The 27325-nt window shown below is 42.4% G+C and overlaps 1 protein-coding gene across 1 annotated transcript in view; it reads right to left on the bottom strand.

Moving 5' to 3' along the window:
* Positions 1-27325, bottom strand: part of MTCL3 (MTCL family member 3) — a 97100-nt gene that overhangs the window by 9292 nt on the left and 60483 nt on the right. Inside the window, exons 6-9 of the mRNA XM_073575777.1 lie at positions 10303-10470; positions 7762-8013; positions 4362-4679; positions 4189-4268 (exon numbers count right to left, since the gene is read on the bottom strand). Coding sequence (XP_073431878.1) covers positions 4189-4268; positions 4362-4679; positions 7762-8013; positions 10303-10470 — 818 coding nt within the window. The remainder of the gene's footprint in view (positions 1-4188; positions 4269-4361; positions 4680-7761; positions 8014-10302; positions 10471-27325) is intronic.

Raw genomic sequence — 27325 nt, 5'->3', positions numbered from 1 at the left:
TGTATCTAATACTAATCTGTGTGATACTGTGTGCTGAGCTGTGTATCTAATCCTATCCTGTGTGATACTGTCTGCTGAGCCGTGTATCTATTCCTATCCTGTGTGATACTGACTGTTGAGCTGTGTACCTAATCCTATCCTGTGTGATACTGACTGCTGAGCTGTGTATCTAATCCTATCCTGTGTGATACTGACTGCTGAGCTGTGTATCTAATCTTATCCTGTGTGATACTGGGCTCCCCCTGCAGTCTCTGACAGAGGGTGGTCTGTGTTGGCACGGTAATAAATTGTGTTATTTCCAGCTTTAAGCGGGAGTCACACATAGCAATCTCGCTAGTGATATCGCTGCTGAGTCACAACTCTTGTGACGTAACAGCGATCTCACCAGCGAGATCGTTGTGTGTGACAGCGATCAGCGAGCAGCCCCCCTGCCGGTATCGCTAATCGCTGTAAGAAACCTCTGGACATTTTTTTGATCGCTGGTCTCCCGCTGGCCAGCACGCATCGCTGGGTGTGACAGGCGGGAGACCAGCGATCAGCTGTAAAAAATAGAATTAAAATAAAAAATATTGTTATTCTCACCTTCCGACGTCCCGCGCAGCCATCCTGCCTCTCTCCACGCTCCGGTCCCAGTGATCGTTTGCACGAATGACCGCGAGACTTCGCGCTCCCGCGAGACCGTGACGTCTCATGGTCATTCTCGCAAAGGATTACTGGGACCGGAGCGTGGAGAGAGGCAGGATGGCTGCGCGGGACGTCGGAAGGTGAGAATAACTATATTTTTTATTTTAATTCTACTTTTTACAGGGATGGCAAGCGATGCTGGGCGCTCGGCATCGCTGTGCTGATCGCTGGTGAAGCTGTCTGTGTGACAGCTCACCAGCGATCACTTAGCGACTTACCAGCGATCCCGACACCTTGATATCGTTGTCGGTATCGCTGGTAAGTCGCTATGTGTGACTCCAGCTTTACAGAAGGACGATAACACCATAGAAATGATAAGAATAATAGGCCAAATTGTTTGGTGAATTGGAACGCGCGGGTTTAAAATTTCGCCTCACAACATAGCCTATGACGCTCTCGGGGTCCAGACATGTGACTGTGCAAAATTTTGTGGCTGTAGCTACGATGGTGCAGATGCCATTCCCGGACATACACACATCCATACATACAAACATACACACACACATTGTGCTTTATATATTAGGTTACATAATGGTATGGCATAAATATCTGCCAGACAGAATTTAAAGTAGAAGTAGTTCATTATTTTTTTTCTAGATTTAAAGGGAATCTGTCAGCAGGTTTCTGCTGTGTAATCTGAAGGCAGCATGATGAAGGCATTAAAACACAGATTTCAGCATTTCCTCTGTTGTCTAGCTCTGTGCTTTTGTTTAGTTGCAATGATTGTTTTAGCACCAGCTTATCATTGCTGGGGCACAGAAGTGTGTGTCTGGTAGTGTGACTCCGCCCCTCCTGTGATAAGTACTTCACCATTTATGGATATTGTATATACATAGCCTGGTGTGGGCGGGGTTACGTTCTTCAGCTCTGCTGTACTGCTAAATCTAAAATCTCTGATTCTGCAAGAACGGCTGCACCCAGTAAACTAAGTGATACATTGTTGGATTCTGTCTCTCTTGCCTTACATCAGGCTGCTCTCAGATGAGGTAGAAAAAACCTGGTGACAGATTCCCTTTAAGTGGTGCCAGGTGTCTATGTTAGCCAATGATGCCACTGCGCTATAAAAGAACTTGCACAATGAGTTGAGCTTCTGGGCTAAAAGTGGTCATTAAGCTGCTTATGTCACCATCAAAAAGAATATATTATTTACTTTTTAAAATATAAAATCAAATGGCAAGAACAATGTTTAAAGGGAAAACTAAATTTCCTTTCCAGGTGGATGATAGATTTTGCACAATAGCATCTTAGCAAAGACTTCTTTAGACTTATATACCTCATTTCCCTTTAATGAAATATTGTACCTATACACAATGAAGTCAGTTGTTACAGAGACATCTAATGATTTCTGATTGGCAACTTTCTCAAGCCAATACATATCATTTATCAACAACATACCTATTATGTCTCCCCCCTCACAGGAATTTATTAGTTGTCAGTAAAAAATTGTCTGCCATTAAAGGGAATCTGTCACTGGAAGTTGCAGGCCTATCTAAATGGCCTGGGTCCGGTCCGATGGGCGGTGTTTCTTCTTTTTTCTCCACCGCATCCGTGGCCCCCATCCGCGCTCTTCTCTGGTATTCTTCTCCATTGTTCACGCATGTGCAAAGCAATCTTGCTTTGCGCACACGCAGTATGCTTTGCCCAACTGCGGGCAAAGCCAAAAATCATTACTGCGCATGCGCCGGTACACTATGTCCCAGAAGTATTTCACTGTGTTTGTCTCTTCTTTGATGGTGGGGGAGGGAACTAGTAATGTTTCTGGTTGTGTCAAAAAGACATTAATCTGGTAAGCATAAAATTATATTGTTTTATTTTATATAAAAACCTCTTTCTTAACTCAACTGAATCTATTCCAATATTTGCCGCTTCAAGTAAAACTCAGGGATAAAAAATAAATTTGGAAACATTACTAAAGCCTCGTGGGAAATGTGATTCCTGATATGAGACCAAAAACATAATTCTTGTGAGCATTTCTTCAACATTTTGGAAATAAAGAATTGTTTCAAAAGCAGAAATGATTGGTGCAATCCTTATTATTTATCTGCATAATAGATCCAATGAGAGTTGGTGCCAACTGATTCGCAGGACCTTGTCCAATGGTCACCTCAATATTCTGTGGATGCTGGACAGGAGCCCTGCGAACCACCTCCTATCTTCCAGCATCTGCGGCTCTTCTTTTGATAAATCAACCTAGAGTGACATCACATGTCGTCACGGCACAACAATGACTTCACGCCAGGCTGTGTATACTGTCAGGTAAGAGGTCCTCAATAGCCACAGATTACTGACATGGCCAATGTACAAAGTCCTGCGAATCGAATCGCACAAAATCTAGAACCTAAAAGCATTTAAAACACATTTCAACATTTCAGCACATCAGTCCTTGGTAATGGGATCTTCATGAAGTTTTTTTTATCTCTAAAAATTTTTATTTGAAATTGATTTTTGCTATAGGTTACAGTGTGCTGACACAGGACATCCTACTCTTTTACATTTGCAGGGGTGGTCTCATCTGTACTAGCCCATTCCATATAATCTATTAGGCTTGCACGAAAATATGTTCCACGCCATTACAGCTTCCAAAGGGACTGTCAATTATAAAATGCATCTCAGCTCTTATACTAGGAATATCTTTTCTAAAAGCACTCAATTTTGGACTAATCTTATCTTGCGCTCTCTTAGACGGGAAGTAATCTGGTATTCACATACTCAAACATTTTCACTGTACAGGTATACTACCCAAGTATCCCAAGGATCAGGTGATGGAGCAGATTGGAATACTTGATCTCTTTTCTTTCTCTGCTCTTTTATAATTTTAGGAAGGATCCATGCCTACTTCGCCATCACATTGCTAAAAAAAATAATACCTGGCATCTGCCCTGGGTTGCCCGATACTGACGCTAGTCATGGTTTGAAGTTTCTAAAAATAATATAAAAAGTGCCACTAAATCTTTAACATAACAAAACACCACACATGCCTTCAACTCCCTGCCAATTCAGTACAAATGCCCCTGTGGTCCCAGCCAGTTTTTGCTGCCCTACTGCAATAATCTGACTGGTTCAGCCAATCAGAGGCCTTAGAAGTCCTGTAGTACTCATATCACCTCTCAGTGTTGAGCCATGATGCCAACGTGTACAGCATTTCTCTGTGAACGGTTAGTGACTGGCTGATCGTTAAGTAGTATACCAACTGGCATTATGGCTCAGCCTTGCACTGGCAGGGAATGCTGGGGCACCTATGCTGGATTGGCAGGAAATTGTAGCGGTAAGCAGAGTTTCTTTTATTTCTGTTCTTTACATTTTTTCAGATACTGGAAACTTCTTTAAGCAATGGAATATGCACAGAAATTTTAGAAAGGCAGTATTTTAAATTATTAAATAAAGCTGTCACTTTCTAACCTAATACTGTATGTCAGTGGAAGAAAAAGAGCTGAACCAGTCACAGGCCTGAGTACTGTAATTATAATGAACCACTATAAATGACTGAGAATTTTCCATACATACTTTTTGCAGATGGTTCTTGTCCGGATTTCTTCCTGGAATTTACACAGTTCTTCGCTTACCCTGGCAATCTCTTTTAACGCCTGCAGATAAAAAAAATCATTTGGATTGCAGTTAATGGCTGCTGTAATTTGCAACTATATCCAATCTGATCAAGTCTATTTCCGCACACTTACATCATTTAGGGTGTCGTTTTCTGTCTTGGACATTCTTTGGGCAATGCTTTTTTCAGACTCAACACTGCACACATGATGATTTTGACTGGGTATCTTGAGTTCTGCCTTCTCTGTCTTGCTATGGGGAGAGTCATTAAGCCGTATTCTGTCACTTCTGTCAGATTTCATGCTGAACATGTCATTCTGTCTTTCTACAATTGTTGTTTTAGTAGCTTCAGCTGGTGAAAACGACATAGAGAACGGCAGCATTTTCTCGTCAAGCCTTTCTTCGGTGCCATTCAAGTTCTTCTCCCTTCTTAATTTGACTTCCTGATACAGCTGGAAAAAAAAGCAAATTGCAAAAAGTATACATTAGAATTTAATATATGAGCATAAAAGAGTATGAAAGGATAACGAAACTTTCAGGATGTCTTTTCCTATTTGTCAGGCACTTTAATCTGCAGATCAGTGGGGTCTGGATCCCGAGTTCCTCACCGATCGCTCTACAGACCCTCTGAAGAGTGCGCAGTTTAGAAGACACAAGCACACAGCTCCTGCCAGAGAGCACACAGATTGGTGTATGGAGCCGATGCCTTCTACTAACTCTGTCCTCTGAAAGATCTGTGCGTTTGAAATTACTGAGCTGAGCACTGTCCAGGGGGTCTACTGAGCGGTCAGTGTGGATCTTTGGACCTGGATTCCTACCAATCTGCAGGCAATTAAAGCGCCTAACAAGTATGAAAAATGTCCTCAAAGATTAGCTACTCTTGAAGCAACCGATCATTATCTAAGTTCTCAAAAACTGTCCTATCACATTGTTATAACTTTAATAAATGTGAATTAGTGAAAGAAAATGTTGCGACCAACTATTACTAACCGAATCATATCAAAGTTGTGTAATGTATTGACATTATTCTATTGTGACGCTATCTGCTCAACGTTATCAGAAGTCAGAGCAGTGGGTTAATAAACCACTTATACCTTTTGATCTTGGAGTGATGCCTCTATTTGCTTGGATATTATCAATGTTTGGTATTGCCTGGGGGGCTTTGCACCTACTACTTCCATACCTTTTTGCTGTTGCTGGTGCTGCACCATTTTTTTGTTCATAGATAGATAGATAGATAGAGGGGTAGAAAGATAGACAGACAAACAGACAGACAGATAGATAGAGAGATAGATAGATAGATAGATAGATAGATAGATAGATAGATAGATAGATAGATAGATAGATATGGGATAGATAAAAGGAAAGCACCAGTAATATGAGTGCAACGCCTCCCAGGCACATACCAGTCCTTAAAATATCAAAAAAAGATGGAACCAGGAATGCTGTGTCCATCTTTTTTAGAGATAGATAGATAGATAGATAGATAGATAGATAGAAGCATTTTTTGTGTTTTGTTACTTCACAACCTGGAATTTCACTAGGTTTGCATTAATTCATGCCTACAACTTCTGTGAACAATTGGTTTTCTTTTTATTGTGGAGAAAACAACAAGTAGGACAAAATAACTGAAAACTTCAGTGTGCATAACTATTCAACCCCTAAAGTCAGTACTTGGTAGAGCCTCCTTTTGCAGCAATTGCAGCTACAAGTCACTTTGGATAAGTCTGTATAAGCTTCCCACATCTTGCCACTGGGATTTTTGCCCATTCTTCAAGGCAAACCTGCTCCTCAAGTTAGATGGTTTCCTGTGGTGGACAGCAATCTTCAAGTCTGACCACAGATTCTCAATTGGATTAAGGACTAGGCTTGAGTAGGCCGCTCCAAAACATTTACACGTTTCCTCTTAAACCACTCAAGTGTTGCTTCAGCGGTATGCTTTGAGTCACCGTCTTGTTGGAAGGTGAACCCCCATCCCAGTCTCAAATCACTGACAGACTGAAACAGGTTTTGCTCAAGAACATCCCTGTATTTTGCACCATCCATCTTCTCCTCAACTCAGCTATTTTCTCTGTCCCTGCTGCCGAAAAACATCCCCATAACATGATACTATACAAAGGAATTTTGTTGATATCATCTGCGCTGCTGAACAAATAGAAGTCCGGACGTATTGAAGAAAAGGAATGGTGGTTTTATTCAACACGTTTCGAAGTCTGTATATGACTTCTTCCTCAGGAATTACCACATACATATCAAAAACAGTGATGGATAGCTGTATAAGCATGTTCAAAATTCAAAATCCGGCGCCAAAAGAACCACCTGACAACCAGTATCAGAGTTCATGACATTGACACATGGTTTGGAGTGATGAGCTGTGTTGTTTTGGCGCCAGACACAGCATTTACATTGATGGACAAAAAGTTCAAATTCTGGTCTGATCTGAGCACCTTCCGCCATACATTTGGGGAGCCTCGCAATTTTTGTGTGTAAGTAAAGGCTATTTTTCTGGCCACTCTTCCATAAAGGCCACCTCTATGGAATGTACGGCTTATTGTGGTCGTATGGACAGATACTCCAGTCTGTGCTTGGGAACTCTGCAGCTCCTTAAGGGAGGGTCTCTGTGCTGCCTCTCTGATTAATGCCCTCCTTGCCTGGACTGTTTAGAGATCTCCTTGGTCTTCATGGTGTTGTTTGGTTAGTGGTGCCATTTTCTTAATGGTGTTGCCGCCTCTGTGGCCTTTCAGAAAATGTGTGTACATACTAACAGACCACGTGACACTTATAGTACACACAGGTGGACTTCCTTCCGCTAAGCATGTGACTTATGAAGGTTATTGCATGCACCAGAAATTTTTAAGGGCGTCAAAGCAAAAGGGGTGAATACATATGCACATGCCATTTTATAGTTATTAGTTCAAATAAATTTAATTTATGCCTATATTTTTCTCATTTCACTTCGCCAACTTAGACTATTCAGTGCTGATGCATCACACACAAACTGGATTTCGAGAATATTTAACCACAGATTGTAATGTAACAAAATAGGTAAAAAGCCAAGGGGGTGAATACATTTGCAAGCCACATTAGATAGATAGGTAGATAGATATGGGGTAGATAGATATGGGGTAGATAGATATGGGGTAGATAGATATGGGATAGATAGATGGATAGATAGATAGATAGATAGATAGATAGATAGATAGATAGATATGGGGTAGATAGATATGGGATAGATAGATAGATAGATAGATAGATAGATAGATAGATAGATATGGGGTAGATAGATAGATAGATAGATAGATAGATAGATAGACAGAATATACAGAACGCTAGGATAGGAGAGAGAAAAACAGCACCATTTAATCAAAAACGGTGTAAATAAAAAGATCCTAACTCATGGAAAATTCTAGAAACAGGCAGCACTGCAAGGCCTTCAGTGAACAAATCTTGCTACTTTATTAACCCTGTGGTTTTCAGTGTAAAGTCACAGGGTCTTGAGAACTGATTTTTGTTCCCATTGTGGATAATACTGACCTCTTCTATTTTCCTCTGCATCATTTTCCACTGGCATTCCCACTCTTTTCTTTCACTGTCAAACCTTTCTAACATCTCCATCTTTTCCACTTTCCAGTTGAGTTCTTTATTCTCTAGCTGGGTCCTAAGCTCCATAACGGTAGCACTCTTATCTTCTAGTAACTGTTCTTGTTCTGATTTCTCTGTCTTTGTGTCTTCCGGGCTCTTACAAGTTGCCTGAGTTGCACATGTCTTGGCAGAGGGATCTTCTAGCTATTAAAATGTTGAGCAAGAGAAGTTGGTCAGAACACCATATAGTAAAGTAACAGAATAATATCTAGCACTCTAGAGTTGGGCCCTATACTGTAAGATTTTATCACTTCAGGACGGCAAAATTGGAATTCTTTGCCACTGTATCACTGGAATCAATCTAGATAGTGCAGCATCCCTCACAGACCCCACAGCTCTCCTGTCCATAAAATGAATGCTGGTGGACGAGCATGTGACCAGACCTGTCCACAGGTACGGACTGGGGCTGAAATTCAGCCCTGGCATTTGAAATCACACAGGCCCATGCTGTCCCAGTCCCCAAGCACCAGATAGGATACTGTATATTACTAATATTACCCTGGATGGAGGAAAGGAAGATTTACTACAAGACCAATATTTCTAATGATACCTGTGGCCTGCGGGGGTAAGTGATGGAGTCAGCGATTTTGTGCTCCGTCACTACTCTTAAAAGTATGGCTGTCTTGTGAACACGGATTCTGTTAACAATGTAGCAGATAAGGCAGCTCACAACCAGACAGGCAGAAGTCCGGCCCTGCCTGTCCATCAGTCTCCTCCAATTGAAAACCTCAGATGAGAAAGCTGCTTTCCTATTGGAGAGACTCATGGACAGATCTGGTCAGATGCTCCTCTACCAGCAGCCATTTTATGGACAGGAGATCTGTCATACCTATATAATAGTAAGGGCCATAAAATAATGTCCTTTAAAATCTGATGAAATAAAGATAGTGTGGCCGACTCCAATAACTGGTTTTAAACCCAACAATTTTAATGAAAAATGATTTTTAGCTCCAATTGCATGAATTTATTAAGAAAAAAAATATTGATCCAATTGGTGGACAACCCCTTTAATTATTGGTTGGAAATTTCAACAAATGGCCAAAATTTGGGTCCTGTCAGTGGTTATTCCCGAAGGTCACTAAAATAAAGTGACAAAGGTACTAATAAAGTTATGAGATACTTGTTTCACACCTTTCCCAGTGTCCAAACGGTTGATCCAATACAAATAATGACAGCAGGAGTGGCACAGTGTTTTCCTCCCACTTAGTGGGAATCACAGCAGTCCAGCTGCCCCTACTTCTATGCAATAATTGTCTTTCATGGGACAACCCCTTTAGCGAGTTAGAAACTATAACTATTAAGGGTGGTGGGACTGTTGCTCAGAAGTACATAACACATTGTGACTGCAGAATGATTTAAATCGCTGTGACAAAAAGTAATCCTCATAAATCAACAGGATTGCAGAGGTGGACGCACCCTGACATTGTATCATATCAATTTAGAAAGTTTGTAGTCTGTATAGCAGTCTCATGAGTGCTCCAAAATACACATAATTGACTTTGTCCCCGATTCATCAAAGTTTTTACAGCAACATCACAAAGTTTTTGCAGTTTCACAAGAGTTCGAAACGGCTTCGCCAAAATGGGTGGACCTTTACTGGATGGGGCTTGGCTACTGCCTTCCATCAAATTCAGCTGAAGTGCCAAAGTGTCTTACACCAAAAATGTAAGCATTTCCGGCAAGGTACAAGGAGGAAATTGCCACTGAGCAGAAGCCACAAACTCACTAAGTGGCGTGGGCTTCTTAATGAATTTGACGCATTGTACTCCTTAAGTGGCGTACAAAACAACAGCCTTAATGAACCGATCCAACGTGAGTAATCATCTTTTCAATAAATATTTAGGATATCCACACACTAGTAATAAAAGTTGCATTTTAGCATTACATTAAGCTGGGCATTTACATGTTAAAAGCTGTATAAGTTGTGTGGGAAATATAACTATCTTTGCCTTAGTGACAACCAGGGGGATAGACAAAATGTGTATGGGGGTCCCCTCCTCCTCTTAACTGATGACAGCCCCTTTGGCAATTATGAGGCTTCTGGAATAGATGGAATCATAGGTTAGCCCGATTGCCATTCTTTATGGATTGTGTGAACTTCAGACTTTCTGCAGGATTAGTGCAATAGGATAACCCACCCATTTCACTCGTAATCGCCCACAGAGTACATTTTACAGAAGATTGTAACTAAAACAGAAATTATTTTCCTGTAACAGGGCCCCGACTAAATTTGGCATGTTTGGTTGGCATGGTAACTGGCGTACTACTGTCAATCACAGGACTGGCTAGCATCTAAATATAAAAAATGTGTTCTTTTACGGGAGCGGATGGGAATACTGATGCACTACAGTAAATGATTACAGACATTTTCACCTTTCTTTTACCTAGCGTACAGTTTGCATTATTCACTGACAATGGGTTACATTACAATACCTTGGAGATGTGCTGCTTCAGCTCTATCCGTTCAGTCTCCCACCCACATCGATCACTGAGACACTGCAGGAGAGAGTCAGTCCATTTTTTCTCTTCTCTTCTCTGTTCTCTCTGAATCACTTCCAAAACAGCCTTGATCTCAAGTAGGTTCCCCCTGTTTTCACCTGCCTGTAACATGCAAGATGTGATGGAATATCACCATACACACAAAGGACGCAGCATTCCGGAGACGAAATAAATCTGTTACTACTTTTGGACAAGCCAAGTCCCCAGCCTCCAAGAGAAGAAAAAAAAAAAGTCAGCAAAATCAACCCACAAGCAAGCAGCATGACAATTTGTATGGAAGCATTGTGCCATGCCGATATGTTATCACATGATAGTCAGTGCTGCCATATATATTAGGAATTCTTTCTGAATATTTTATGATATCATCCTGGTTCTACTCAGCATTTCTGCTCTTCATCTTCAGATTGTACTCTGGAAAATCAACTTTTGGCAATTTTTTTTACATACACACTTTCGGCATTAGAATAGAAAAAAAAACAGAAAAACAGTAACAATGTGAACAATTGGTCACACTTCTCTCCCTTAATGGTATGCCCATCCCTCCGAATATGAGCCTTGGAGACTTCCCGTTCTAAAAGGTTTGATCTGCGTTCAGAAACAACATCTGTCAGTGATTCATCTGCTGGACTCTGAAAGCTAAAACACACGCCCTGTGCCAAACAAACACATTATGTGACACTCTGCAAATTATTCCTATGAACGCCATATTCTCCTAAATAACACAATCTGCTTTGGTTTCACTGATTACGTAGCATTCAACATCTGGGAAATCTTGTGTGGCAACTAGTGATGAGCGAGCATGCTTGAGTGCTAATAGAGTATCTTCAGCATGCTTGAATATCATGTTCAACTCCCCGCGGTTGCATGTCTTGCAGCGGTTCGACAGTCACAACACTTTGAGGGATTCCCTGTTTGTTAGACAATCCCTGCATATGTTGTGGCTGTTGAACACCAGTGAGACATGCAGCCGATGCAACTGGAACAGTATTCGGGAACGATAACACCTTATTCGAACACGTTCGCTCATCACCAGTGCCAACCATTGTGAGGGTCAAAATGGTGACTATACTGGTTGTCAGAGAGGATTCCCAAAAAGAAGAATGAAACAGTTGAAATCTATTTTGTTATCCTAACTATAAAGGGGTTGTCCTTTCATTTTTTTTTTTGGCATGGATTGGTTAAAAATTAAAAACGGATGTATTCACACCTTCTGAAAGCCATGTCTGCTCCATCCAGAAGTCACAATACTGCTGCAGTGATCAGGCAACAGTGGTGCCAAGACTTCCGAACAGGGCAGACACCACTTCCAGAACCAGCGAGGACCTCAGGAGTTGCCTGTACTGGATCCACAAGGGCAGTGAATTATTTTACTCTTCTAGCTGTATTGCCACAGCTGGGGATTTAGGCTAAATTCAGACAGTAGTCGGTGATTACAATCGGCCAGACCATTTGAGACGATGAGGCCAAACATACGCCTATATCTCTTCCACTGACTGAAAATAAAAAAATATTGCCTATGATATTTATAGTTATTTCAAAAAGCGCAGGTAATACAGTTGGTGTTGCATGATGCATCCCAGCCAAATGTATTCCCAATGAAGCTCAAGTCTTCCTTTTCTCAATTAATACATCACACCAGATACAATCCTAACTTATGTGATGATGTAGACCACCTGATTTACTTATTAATAACACAATAGGTAACAAAATACCTTCTAGGCAACTGCTGAAAAGTTTTGTAACTTAGGCTACCTATATGTATCGGAGATATCAAGAGCGAGGGTGACACAAAATTGCTAATGTTTTCACATTTTACTTTAAAAGTATCAGTTCCCTCAAAGGGATAAAAAAACTAGAGTCTTGGAAACCCCTTTTTCATAAAGATTACATTCCCAAATGACTTGCCATAGGCGTCTCAGCCATACACTGTATCAGTGACATAATGTAGTGTGTACACTATTTTAGAATGTGATCACGTAAACCATATTGTCCACTTCCTATGTAAACCATGCACAGGACTATGCCAGCCTTCTCACTCATGCAGCCCTGTGGTTTTGTTCTCATTACAGAAAAGACTGATGTCTGTAGCAATAAAAGATTATCTATTTTACTATGCAAAAGGCATCTACGGTGTAATTTATAAAATACGGTAATCTACGGAAATGGAGAACGAGAAAATACTAAAACTTTCAGCAAGAAACTCGGAAATATCTCCTATTACTAAAACTATCCTCACATTACTATTTTACGCAGTCATTTGACAAACATTTTAAGTTTGCATTTTTAGGACCCCCCACATTACCATCATCCCTCCAGAATAATTCACAAATAAAACACAGAATTTACTTTTAAATCCGTAACTTCCTTCAAAAGTCCTTCCTTCTCTTTCGTCCACACTTCCCGTTCCTTTATGTGGCGTCTCCGGAGATTGTCACATTTCTTCTTCAACTGCAGATTCTGCTCCTGAAGTCCCAATCTATCGTCTTGGCCACCACTATTCAGGAGGGCTTTAGCGTTGATGGACCTGTTCTGGGAAGTACTGTGACTTCTGTCTCTATGTTTTACCTTACTGCTGCTCCCAGACAAATGACAAGCCCCATACCTGCCCTGGTATCTCAGGATGTTACATAACTCTGGAGTGTTCTCATTTTCATTCCACATAGCTTGATCAGTCTCAACAGATGGGAAATCTACTCATTCCCTCCCCCTTGATGCCGCATGGTTTCTCTTTAGGTGTAAATATCCATATTATTAGCTGGAGTCATAATTTCCTTCTGGATCATGGGTCTTTGGCATCTTCCACGCGTCTTCTTCAAGGTCACCAGGACGCTGCCTTCATACTTCTACTAATAAACATCCTTACTTTAGTCGCTATCCTTGTCATGCGGCCAACTTTCCTTTTTTTCCTCTCGCGGATCCTACACTATAGCTAATGCCTGCTAGCTGGAAAAAGAGGGTCAGAGCATATGAACCGAGTACAGCTTCTAAATCTAAACGTCTTCTGACGTAAAGCAGGGATGGTATTTTTAACACGTTCTCTTTGTGGTATGGCATTCTGTGTAAACATATATATGTATATACATGGAAGATCATAAAAAATACTACAGGTGAAACCATCTTTCTAAATAAGGAACGTGCTGGCCCAAATAAAAAGCTCATGCTGTCATTTCCCTCAACAGCTGTTGAAGGAAACCTACATAGAAGGAATGTCGTGATTACCTCCGAGAGACATTACGACTTGTCAATATTATCTTGTTAATAAATCACTGGCCAGAAGAGCAGATGAACAGCTGAGGTGTCTGAAGATCCCGTCTCTGTCTTCCAAGGCAGAGTCACATTTCAGCAAAGCACTCCGGTACTCGGATTGTTACTGAGGTTTAGGAAGAATATTTGACAACATCTGGAAGAACTTACCTTCTGCGGCTAAGGGATTATCTGGTGAACGTAGCTGACTGAATGCGGTACCACTGGCAGCTGGATGCAGGCTTACTGTGAGGACATTGTCTAGCGGAATGGATCGCGCTACAGAATCTCTATGAAGTTCTTCCAACTACAACGACAAGGATCAAGGCTGTCACTTCAGCTAGGATGTGCAGAGCAAACCGTTTAAAAAAAGAAAAAAAAAATCCCACAACATTTGAAAGTAAACTAATCCAGATTAAAGTGACCCAGGCAGATGAGTCTCCAGTGACGTAAACCTGGGAGTAGACCATTTTTATGCCTTCACATCCAGCCCCCATTCTGTAACTTTAGATCTGCTGGTATTCTGTGTAAACAACTTCAAGTCCAAGACATTTTTAGACTTTATAGTGTAGCTCGGAAATTCATGAGACTAAAATCGAAGCAATGTGAAGTCACACGAACGCTGTGATCTGCCAGTTCAGTCTCAAATTAAAGAAGACAAGGGCTGAATGTCATAATGGACAGAAATGAAAGCAAATAGGAAATAAAAGATGTAATTAATAATCTACGCTTACCAAGGGGAACGGTAATGTAATGAAAGCTCCTGACAAAGTTCAGGATACTCTACAGTTTAAAGATGATGACCTTTTGGAATGCAGTTTTATGGGTCAATTAATTTATTAGTCATACCAATACTCAGGAGCTCACCCACTAAGATGCTTACATCTGCCCACTCCACTGGTCTCACCTAAAGGCTGCTTCCACTTTCACAAATCAACTGCATTGCATTATAATCAGTTTTTTTTTAAATTACTCTATTAGCAATTTTTGCCAAAAACCTGTAGTACGGACCACCCAAAGTATACACTGAATAATGTCTTACTTGTCCCTTGTAGCTATCGTGTTCAGTGTGGGAGAGAGCACTGAAAAATCCTATGACACTCGCTCCTGCACTAAAGATGGTAGTATAGCAGCAGGAAAAGGATGCCACTTAGTTTAGTGTAGCCCACTTCACACACTTTGGGTGGTCCGTACTGTGGGTTACTAGAAAAAATCTGTAATACAATGATTTAGAAAAATGATAACCGGTATAATGCAAATTCCAGCATTATAATTGTTTCCTTGTAATAGTGTAGGTGCGTTGTAAGACTCCTATACACATTAGGTACAGTAGCTGTTGGCCGAATGATAGTTTGGTTGACAGCCATCTCTCCCAACTCCCCCTTTATATGGCTGAACGGTCATGGGTTTTCGAAGCGGACAAAGCTGCTGCCAGACATGTCTGGCAGGAGCTTTACTCCAGAATAGAAAAGTGTTGGCTGTTTCAATTCAAACTGCCAGACACTTATCCCTAATGTGTATAGGGGCTTCCTTAGATCACCAGTTGGGTAAAAACTGGGAGGCCCCCCCATATATATTAGACTGATGACCAATCTAGTCAATATCGGCCCATTCAGATTACTTCAGTGTAATATGCATTTAGGCCTTTAGGGTGAGCTCATGGTAGTTTATTGGGAATTACAAGGCGATTTGCAGTCAAAGTCTGCAACTTGACGACCCATAATGCGAATACTCCAATATGAGAACACTTTCGAAACTTATTTTATGCCATTTTGGCACTCAGAGAAGAGCAGTAACCAAATTATAGCACTTGCTCTCTTATACCCCCTCTTAGACACCCGCCAATGTACACTGATTAGATGTATCTTTATCACTGTCATTATCATGTTTTTGATTGTGATTTTCCTAACTGTAGAAAAACTATGGTGTTTCTACAAAAACATTGCATAATTGCAATAAAAGCTGCAGGTGTCCTCATCTCTAGACTGAAGCCTCATTCACACATCCTTGTGTCACAGCCCGAATACACACCATGATGAACGGATTGTCTACGGGTCTCCTGACCTCAACTTGGCAGAAGAATAGGCATTAATAAGACTGTCAATTCCAGGCAGGAGACCCGCAGGTCAGAATTCGGACTGTGACACACGTGTGTGAATGCGGTATAATGCAATCTCTCTTACTCAATAGGGAACGCCTTTGTTGGTTGGAGAATGAGACTTTCACACCTGCTCTGGCCCTTTCTGAATCTGACAAGTGCATTACCTGCAATGTATCAAGTATAAATAACTGTATAAGGCTATGTGCACACACTGCGGTTTCACCTGCAGTTTTTTTCCTGCGGAACCGCAGGTAAAGTGACCTGCGGTTTTCCTGCGGTTTCACACCTCTACTATGTTAAAGGTGTGAAACCGCAGCAGATTCCGCAGAAACAATTGACATGCTGCGGAAAAAAAACCGCAGCAAAACAGCGTGGAAAAAACCGCAGCGTGAGCACTGCGGTTTTGAAAACCCATAGGGTTACAAGGTACTGTACCATGTCTGCGGAACTGCTGCAGTTTCAAAACCGCAGCGGAACCGCAGCAAAAACCGCAGTGTGTGCACATAGCCTAAGCCGTTGCAAAAACAAGTGTTTGGAAAAGACCACATTTATATTTAGGACAGTCCGAACCACATAAAGAACAGCTAAGATGCTGGCGTACTTAACTTCTTCTGCACTGTAGGGGGCACAAACTACTACTACTTTGTCACTCCCAAAATTCGTCTCTAACCACCCACGCTTTACATTGTATGTATATGGCAGTACGTTGTGGGACTAAAGAATAGAAGACCATCTAAATGTCCCTCAGATTAATAGAGCAGCACAGCCTATGCATAACTTCAACAAGTCTACATGAATGATAGTGACCACTGCTCTCATGTATAGTAGGAGTGTTCAACATTGCACAGGATCCCCAATCTCATAAATGGTGGAGAACCCATTGGTCCGATCCCCAGCTATCCAACATTTATCACCTATCCCGTGGATTAGTTTTACATGTTGTTGATTGGATAATCTCTAAAACTTTTAGTTTTATTACCGTGATTTGTATTCCAACATGTAGCAGATTTTATTTTTACGCTATGACAGTGCTGCTTGAACCAAGGGCAGTTCTCGAGTCGTCAGTGAGGCAACCACAATTGTCGATGAGACGCAGTTCCAGAGGGAGTTTTTACAGAAGAGATCAAAAAACGCATTTTCTATGGATTCACATTACATATTTGTTGTACTGGGTTCAAGAGATGAAATGAAGGCTAGAGGGGGTTTTCAAGATTCAGATACATTTCTGCGGTCACTATATATTGCTGATTGCTGACATTGTGCAATTTGCACAGTTAGGGTTCTGTTCTTTTGACAGCTCGAACGGTCATGAAAGAAGCGCAAGAATGCGATTTGCATGGTTGCAATCACGTGCCAACTAGATACTTTTCCTGCTTCTCTCAATGTTCCATTGAGAGCCATGATTGAGGAGCTATTCAGCATGTAACCTCCAGTATGCAAATTGCATATGTGACCGCCTGCTTCACGCGGCTAGCAGAGCGGTATCCGATCAGTGACTTTTGGCAACTGCACTGCTAGGCAGAAGTTTCCCTGGGATGGAAAAACTGTTTAAAGGGAGTCGGTCACCCCTGAAATCTAAACTAAACTGAAAAAAAAAGTTTTACTATTATTTCTTTATATAGCACCATTATTGAAAATGCCTTATATTTCATATGCAAATGGAAGGGCTTTGGTGCACACTTGGTGTGGCTAAGAGCTTGGTGTACAGTTACACCCACCCCAATTTGTATACTGGGCAGTTCACTGACTCTGATTGACAACCGCTCCCGCTGACATTGATACACCCAGAAGCAGCTTCAGCAATGAAAAACACCTGCAATTCCACAAGTAGTTTGAGGGTGTTATTTTTATCTCCTTCACTTTGTGGTAAAAATGACCTGGTAATCTGAATCTACGGCTTAGCACAGCTATGGTCATACCAGGTTTATACACTGCATACCCTGTTTCTATCCATTCAGATGTGTCTGACCCTTGGATACTCTGGTGCCCAGTTCTCGCCACGTTTCCTAACTTTCCATGGCTTCTTTCACTTTCTTGATGTTCATTCCCATGTCCTTCTTAATATTATGCAGTGAACAGGCCTTTGGCATTCCTTTAACCACTGACTATTCCGAGTAGCATCTCCTTTTCTAATGAATTTGCCCTCATTGTATGTATATACCACAGTCTCTGAATATGAATGTATGGCGCTGATGGATTGCATGACAGATGGGGCGGGGGCGTACATAGAAATCATGGGGCCCCATAGCAAAAGTCAGAATGCCCCCCCCCCCAAAAAAAAAAAAAAAAAATCAACAGGTGCTCTTAACTCCAGGCATGCATGTTATAGGTCAAACACCCAGCCACAGCAGCACAGAGGATGTCAGGAGAGTCAGCCACAGCAGCATACAGGATATCAGGAGAGCTATCCACAGCAGCATAGAGGATGTCAGGAGAGCCTGCCGCAGCAGCATATAGGATGTCAGGAGAGCCTGCCGCAGCAGCACAGAGGATGTCAGGAGAGGCAACCACAGCAGAACAAAGGATGTCAGGAGAGTCAGCCACAAAAGCACAGAGGATGTCAGGAGAGACAACCACAGCAGCACAGAGGATGTCAGAAGAGCCAGCCACAGAAGCACAAAGGATGTCAGGAGAACCAGCCACAGCAGCACAGAGGATGTCAGGAGAGTCAGGCACAGCGGCATACAAGATATCAGGAGAGGCATCCACAGCAGAACAAAGGATGTCAGGAGAGTCAGCCACAAAAGCACAGAGGATGTCAGGAGAGACAACCACAGCAGCACAGAGGATGTCAGAAGAGCCAGCCACAGAAGCACAAAGGATCTCAGGAGAGACAACCACAGCAGCACAGAGGATGTCAGAAGAGCCAGCCACAGCGGCATACAGGATATCAGGAGAACCATCCACAGCAGAACAAAGGATGTCAGGAGAGTCAGCCACAAAAGCACAGAGGATGTCAGGAGAGACAACCACAGCAGCACAGAGGATGTCAGAAGAGCCAGCCACAGAAGCACAAAGGATCTCAGGAGAGACAACCACAGCAGCACAGAGGATGTCAGAAGAGTCAGCCACAAAAGCACAGAGGATGTCAGGAGAGACAACCACAGCAGCACAGAGGATGTCAGAAGAGCCAGCCACAGAAGCACAAAGGATGTCAGGAGAACCAGCCACAGCAGCACAGAGGATGTCAGGAGAGTCAGCCACAGCGGCATACAGGATATCAGGAGAACCATCCACAGCAGCACAGAGGATGTCAGGAGAGCCTACCAAAGCATCACAGAGGATGTCAGGAGAGCCTGCCACAGCAGCACAAATGATTTCAGGAGAGGCCCGGCCACAGAATCACAGAGGATGTCTTGAGAGCCTGCCACAGCAGAACAGAGGATGTCAGGAAAGCCAGCCACAAAAGCACAGAGAATGTCAGGAGAGCTAGCCACAGCAAAACAAAGGATATTAGGAGAGCCAGACACAAAAGCACAGAGAATGTCAGGAGAGCCAGCCACAGCAGCACAAGGGATGCCAGTAGAGGAAGCCACTGCAGCACAGAGTATGTCAGGAGAGGCAGCCACAGCAGCACAGATGACGTCAGGAGAGGCCCAGAGGAATCCACACACCTGTAGTGCATGCATGGCCTCCTCCACCCTCCACAGTGCGTGGGACACATTTAACAAAAAAAAATCCACCCCCAGCCGGGCTCATCATCTTGTGTGTGTGTCCCTCTCCCTGAGTGAGAGAGGCTCATGAATGTTTTCTGCTTTCTGCTTCCTGCAATGCCCCTGTGCTGCTCTCTGGCTGCCAGGAGGCATGGCGTTCTTATGCAAATCCAGTCAGAGACTTCAGCCAACTGCTGACCAGGAAACAAGGAAAGGGGAGCTTCAAGGGGGTATACAGCGGCCGGCGCTTACATTTAATTAAAGGAGATAGTACTGTCTCAGCACAGCACAGCTGCCAAACCGCAGCGGCCTTCACCTGTCCGGGCCCCATAGCAGCTGCGTGGTCTGCTACTAATGACGGTACGCCACTGATACCAGGATGCGGGCCATATACCAGGATGAATGCCATACACCTGGATAAGGAAACCTATACCAGGATGAGGGAACATATACCAGGATGGGGGCCATATACCTGGATGGAGGAGCCATACATCAGGATGGGGCCATATACAAGGAAGGGGCCCAGGATGAGAGCCATACCCCAGAATGGGGGACATATACCAGGATGAGGACCTTATATCAGAATGAGAGCCATATACCAGGATGGAGGGGCCATATACCTGGATGGGTCCATATACCAGGATGGGGCCCAGGATGAGAGCCATATACCAGGATGGGGAGGCCATATATCAGACTGGGGCTATATACCAGAATGGAGGCCAGATACTAGGATGAGGGACATATTCATGAATGGGAGACATATACCAGGATGGGAGCCATATACTAGGGTGGAGGGACCATATACCAGAATGTCAATCATATAAAAGGATGAGGGACATATACCTGGATGAGGGACATATATTAGGATGGGAACATATACCAGGATGGGGGACATATACCAGGAAGGGGACATTTATCAGGATAGGGCTACATACCAGGATGGAGGCCATATACCACGATGAGGGACATATACCAGGATTAGGTATATATACCAGAATGGGCTGTGCATTATACTATATGTAGGACTATAGGCTGTGCATTATACAAGAAGTAAGATTATGAGTTGTGCATTATACTACATGTAGGAATATGGGCTGTGCATTATACTACATGGATGACTATGGGCTGCGCATTATACTGTATGGAGGACTATGGGAGGTGCATTATACTCTATAGAGGACTATGGGGAGTGCATTATATTATTTGGAGTACAATGGGGTGCATTATACTATAGGGAGGTTTATGGGCTGTGCATTATACTGTATGTAGGACTATGGGGTTCATTATACTGTATGGAGGAGTATGGGCAGTGCATAGTTCTATGCGGAGAACTATGGGTGTTCATTATACTGTAGGGGGGGCTATAGGCTGAGCATTATACTATAGAGGGGACTATGTGAAGTGTATTATACTTCTATATTCACCTCTAGTGAGTTTAATGGTTTACTTTGTTTCTATATGTTAAATACATGTTATATATATACTAGGATGGGGCCAAAGATAAGGGACATATACCAGGATGGAAGGCATACATATATACCATAATTAGGGACAAATATACCAGGATTGAAGACATATAAATAAATCAGTGGATTAAGCCCCAGAACAAATCTTGCACCGGAGCCCACCAGACTCTAGATACGCCACTGCATGCATCTCAGTAGGCAATGTCTCTATGCAACTTAGGGCTTCTATCATACAGCAGAATTTTGGTCAGTGTCCATAAGTCGTACCCAGGAGCAGGTCTGAGCACAGAAAACATTAAAATGTTTCCATTACTTTCTCTCTGTGTTTGTTGCATTGCAGTCTTTAACCTACAAATACTAATGCAAAATACTGGCCAAAATAGTGGCCAAACATGACTCATATGAGTAAATTCAGAAAATAAGAAGAGTTGGCAGAACCCTTTTATACACTTGGAATTTATTACAAATTTCTTGGCATTCTGGCATATTGTGGCAGGCTGATCATTACGAGTGATATTTGCTGCAATACACTCCTAACTAGGTTTAATAAAAGAGTTTACTGTATGCTAGATACATATAAATGTCAGAAAAATGCATTCTTACTACTTGTATGTATGTGGTGAAAGAACAGGAACCTTCTTGATTATTTGCAAGCTGATAATTTCGGTATGTCAGCCCATAAAATTGTAGTGTTTATAGGATTACCTGGACTGGACACAATGTAGCAAGTTCTCAGTATAAAGCGCTTCTGCACATAAGTGTACTAGGGGTTCAGTCCAAAAGCTGTATGATTAGAGCCAAATCTTATGAAATCAGGAAGACGTACTTTGGGAACATTCTTCTCATCTAATTAGACAAAATCCAATGCTTTCTTTGACTTTATATTGCTCCTGTTGTTCCGTGAAACTTTTTAGAACAAGCTATTTTCACCTGTGCAGGCTCTATCACTAACTTTCGGCTGTCTCCGACCAAATGGCTAGAGCCTAGCTGCCATAAAGTCTCTCGTACAAAGCAGAGATTGATTACTGCTTTTTATCTCTGTAGCACAAAGAGGCAGCATCATTGCAGATATTATTAAGCAGTACTGAGCTGTGTGGCTGTGAATCCAGAACGTGAAAGTGAAATATATTTGCTAGCAGCTGCAGGTTGATCTGCCTATGTATGCTTGTTCCTCACTATGCTGCCCTCCTCTGGCTGATTAACCCTACACATTGCTATGCTGGCATTTCATCTTGCTTATACAAAGACTACAAATACAAATACTATATGTGGAGAAATTTAGAATTTAAAGGGACATTATTACTGTAAGTGGGAGAATTTATTACTTTTAGTGGAGCATTTAAGGAATTATTGTAAAAGGGGAGCTCACGGGACATTACCACTTTTTGTGCGGCACTGAGGTAAGGGTATTATTACTTTTTGGGGGCAATTATGGCATTTCAAATTGTTGTGGGGATACTTAAGAGGGCAAACAGGTGGCGATATTATCTTCTAGGGAACTCACAGAGGGCATAAACATTTTCTAAAGGTCAATTTTACCATGTAGAAGGCTCAAATAAGTATTGAACGTAACCAAGTCTCTAACTAAATACTGCATATTTCTAAAGGTGCTATATTGAGATGAAATTCTCATCAGATGTCAGTAACAACCCATCCAATCCACACAGGCAAAGAAATCAAATCATAGATGTCCATCCACTCTATTAGAAAATTGGTGACTTGTTGAATACTTAATACTAGCTATGCCTCTGCTTACAGCATAACATCATTATAAAGGTACTCAGAAAACAATAGAAATTTACATGTTGAACTTTGGATAGGATTTTATAGTTGAAGTGTAGAATTCTTTAGCTATAAAACATTACGATGCCTATCATGTAGTGAGTCGCAGAAAGCCTGCAAGTCCTATTACCCCACCCCCACACTCAGAGTTATTGATAGCATTTTGAAAAGTCATGCGGTAAAAGATGTCAATTACTCAGTGTTGACTAAGGCTCACATGCTTTCTCTATCATTCATAGGGGATTTGGCCTCACAGATCTAAAATGAGTAAGTAAACTTTTATTTTCTTTTGTTATGTTTTAGGGCTTCTAATGGTCCAGGCCCGAAGACCCAGTCTATCGATCAAAAGTCATCTTAGAAAAGCATAGCTCAGGTGACATAAGTGCACAACTCCAGTATGCTTTCTACAGCACCCACACTACTCTGAGTGTGCGCTAGGCAGGAGCTGTGCCCTCCTCTCACCTCAACTGTGCCCTTCTCTCACCTGAGCTGTGCCCTTCTCTCACCTGAGCTGTGCCCTCCTCTCGCCTGAGCTGTGCCCTTCTCTCACCTGAGCCGTGCCCTCCTCACCTGAGCTGTGCCCTCCTCTCACCTCAACTGTGCCCTCCTCTCACCTGAGCTGTGCCCTTCTCTCACCTGAGCTGTGCCCTCCTCTCACCTGAGCTGTGCCCTCCTTACACCTGAGCTGTGCCACCCTTTCATCTGATCTGTGCTCTCCTCTCACCTGAGCTGTGCCCTTCTCTCACCTGAGCTGTGTGCTCCTCTCAACTGAGCTGTGCCCTCCTCTCACCTGAGCTGTTCCCTCCTCTCACCTTAGCTGTGCCCTCCTCTCACCTGAGCTGTGCCCTTCTCTTACCTGAGCTGTGCCCTTCTCTTACCTGAGCTGTGCCCTCCTATTACCTGAGCTGTGCCCTCAACTGAATCACTACAAGTAAAGAGGCCGAATAAAATTGCACGCCCCACTTTTCAGTTTTTGAGTTTCAACAAAAATTTAAAATAACCAATAAATTTTGTTGAACTTCACAACTGTGTTCCACTTGTTGTTGATTCTTCACCAAAAATTAACATTTGGTATCTTTATGTTTGAAGCATGATATGTGAGAAAAGGTTGAAAAGTTCCAGGGGGCCGAATACTTTCGCAAGACACTGTACTTCTCTGCCCTGTTGAGAGGACAACAAAGTACTGCAGTGCGCAGGCGCTGGGCCTCTCTGACCTTTCCCGGCACCTTCGCACTAGCCGTATCTTATAGTGGCCAAAACTGCTGACAGGTTTGCTTTAAATAAAAATGGAAACCTGTAGTTAGTCTAATTTCAAATAAAGGACTTTATTCTTGCTGTGTCTTTATTTACCATACAACTATAGGATTAGTAATGGATAGGTGTCTTATAGACGCCTCTCCATTACTAAGTAGTGGGCTTGATGTCACCTGACAATAGAAAGGTGACATCAACACCACAAATATGAACCCCACTTGCCACCACTACAGGGCAAATGGGAAGAGCCAGGCAAAGCGCCAGAATTGGCGCATCTAATAGATATACCTTTTCTGGGCAGCTGCGGGCTGCTATTTTTAGGCTGGGGAGGGGCCAATATCCATGGCCCCTTACCAGCCTGAGAATACCAGCCCCCAGCTGTCTGCTTTAGCAAGGCTGGTTGTCAAAAATAGGGGGGACCCCACGCCATTTTTTTATTTATTTAAATACTTAAACAGTGTGGGGACCCCTCTATTCTTAATAACTAGCCTTGCTGAAGCTGAGGGTTGCAGCCCCCAGGTGTGAATTTTGTCTGGCTGGTTATCAAAATACAGGGGAACAAACTCCTTTTTTTTAAATTATTTATTTACAGCGCATGAGCAGCTAATGAATACTGCCATCCGCCGCTCCTGCTCTCACTGTAATTAGCGGCAATAGGTGTCAGATGATGGGAACAGCCGTCCCATCAGCCGACACCAGTGACTGGAGGTAAAGTTTATACCTCCGATCACCGCTGAGCGATCACGCTGTCTTTTTACAGCGTGGGAACCGCGGCTCTCTGACTGACGGGGGTGATTTCTCCTCCGATCAGAAGCGGTGTTTGCAGCGCTGTCATGCACATTGACAGCGCAGCAAACACTGGATGTTCAGGCCCCTCATTCAAGTGAATGGGGTCCGGGTTCGGGTCCTGTTCTGGTACCCGAACCCGGACTTTTTGTAACTGTTCGGCCGAACCCGCCAGACCTGAACATCCAGGTGTCCGCCCATCTCTATAGCTGAGGAATACGCTGCATCACAATGAGAATACAGTAAACAGACCCATCTGCCTCCTCCGTAAGGTTATTTCTTTAACTCTTGAAAATCTTTTTCAGTATCATAGTGAATAGCAAAAATAAGGTTTCCATTTCCATTTTGCATTGATTTACTGAGGAATTTCCTTTAAGCCTTGTTTCTTTACTCGGTCTGAAGTTCAGGGTGTGTCACTGAATAAATGTGATGTGATTCCAAAAACTTAACAGATGTGGCCCAGAACGAAGCACATTACTCACCCTCCCTAATTACATCTGTCAGAGACACAGGACACAAGGCATGAGACAGTAACCCTTTCACTTGCTTAGACCCCCTAGATTATCACCATTTACACCTTCCTCTACATAAACCATAGATAAAGGGCTTAAAGCTCTCCAAAAATAAGAGAAATAGGAATACTAACCCCTAGGCTATGTCCTACCATCAGTTAGATATAGTAATAAATACCAAGCCACTTCCAGTAAACAAAATGTATTAGGGTCCCGTTTCACTTAGTGACGCACCAGCGATCCCGTCAACGATATGACCTGGAAAGGATCGCTGGTGTGTCGCTAGTAAGCTGCCAAACAAGCAGATCTCTTCAGCGACGCAGCAATGATCCGGCGATCCATCTAACGACCTAGCTGGTCGTTGGTACCTTGTCACACAGCAGCTTTTCAAACGATTCCCTCCTGCATCCCTGTGTTCTGCGTCGCCAACAAGGTCGCTCGTCGGCGTCAAACACAGCGACACAGCGATGCGCGCTGGCCAGCGGGATGCCGACGATGAAAAAATGGTCCAGGACATTCGAGCACGATCAGCGATATCCAGCGGGGGGGGTGGGTCGCTGCTGCGTGTCACATGTAGCGAGATAGCTGGTGAGATCGCTGTTGCGTCACAAAATCGGTGACGCTTCAGCGATCTCGCTATGTGAGAATGGGGCTTTACCCCCATGTTCAATGCTAGAGCTTGATATTTATATACTGTGTTTGGGTGGTATTATAAAGTGCTTTCTACATGCTCATGCTCCTCCCCATGTTACATACATCCCCTATAATAAAAATATGGAGTTGCTCATAACTGTCCACATTTTTTAATGCTTCAAAAATCTTATAATGTTTAAGATCGGATTAGTCATTTAATTCATAATAGAAACTGTGTATCAAGATTATTTTAATATTAGGCAAGTTAAATATGCAAATTCTTCTTCAGAGAGGAAGAGGAATTGACGTTTAACGCCACCTATTGGAAGTAGCAATCCTACAAATTAATATTCACCATTTAAGGAGCCTTGGTATATGACGCAGAATAAAAGCTATATCAGAATCTCAATTTGCAGACATGATGTTTTAGGGTATTGCCTCCCATCATTGCAAAGTATGATATCTGATTTGGCATGGTGCAAATCTTAGACTGGGAATGCTCCTCTGGGAAATTAAATATGCAAATTTTATCTTCATAGGAAGAGGACTTGAACTCTAGTGCCACCTATTGGAAGTAGCAATCCTACAAGTCAATAATGACCCTTTAACGAGTTGAAGTCCTCTTTCTCTCTGAAGAGACAATTTGCATATTTAATTTCCCAGAGGAACATGCAAGGTGTTTAAGTCTCCTCGTTCTGGCATGCCACACCTGGCATGTCACTATCCACAAGGAAAAACCTTACCCCTTAGATCCCAGTCTTAGTCTCTCACCTAGCCAAATTAGATCTCATACTTTGCGTTGATGAGGGGCCAATATCCCTAAACACTGTATCTGCAAATTGAGATTCTGATTTGGATTTTATCCTAAGTCATATTGCAAGGCTCGTTAACTCCTTCATGACCAAGCCTATTTTGACCTTAATGACCAGGCCATTTTTTGGAATTCTGACCAGTGTCCCTTTATGAGGTAATAACTCAGGAACGCTTCAACGCATCCTAGCGATTCTGAGATTATTTTTTCATGACATATTGAGCTTCATGATAGTGGTAAATTTAGGGCGATAATTTTTGCATTTATTTGTGAAAAAACGGAAATTTTGCAAAAATTTTGCAAATTTCGCAATTTTCAAATTTTGAATATTTATTCTGTTAAACCAGAGAGTTATGTGACACAAAATAGTTAATAAATAACATTTCTCACATGTCTACTTTACATCAGCACAATTTTGGAAACAAAAATTTTTTTTCTTAGGAAGTTATAAGAGTTAAAAGTTGACCAGCGATTTCTCATTTTTACAACAAAATTTACAAAACCATTTTTTTTTAGGGACCACCTCACATTCGAAGTCACTTTGAGGGGTCTATATGGCAGAAAATACCCAAAAGTGACACCATTCTAAAAACTGCACCCCTCAAGCTACTCAAAACTACATTCAAGAAGATTATTAACCCTTCAGGTGCTTCACAGGAACTAAAGCAACGTGGAAGGAAAAAATGGACATTTTAATTTTTCCAACAAAAATTTTT

The sequence above is a fragment of the Dendrobates tinctorius genome, unplaced genomic scaffold, assembly GCF_039654945.1.
Source record: "Dendrobates tinctorius isolate UK_male_01 unplaced genomic scaffold, ASM3965494v1 ptg000046l, whole genome shotgun sequence".
In the NCBI taxonomy this organism is placed as follows: Eukaryota; Metazoa; Chordata; class Amphibia; order Anura; family Dendrobatidae; genus Dendrobates; species Dendrobates tinctorius.
Note: the sequence above shows the minus strand (reverse complement) of the source record. Positions and strands in the feature narration are given on the sequence as shown.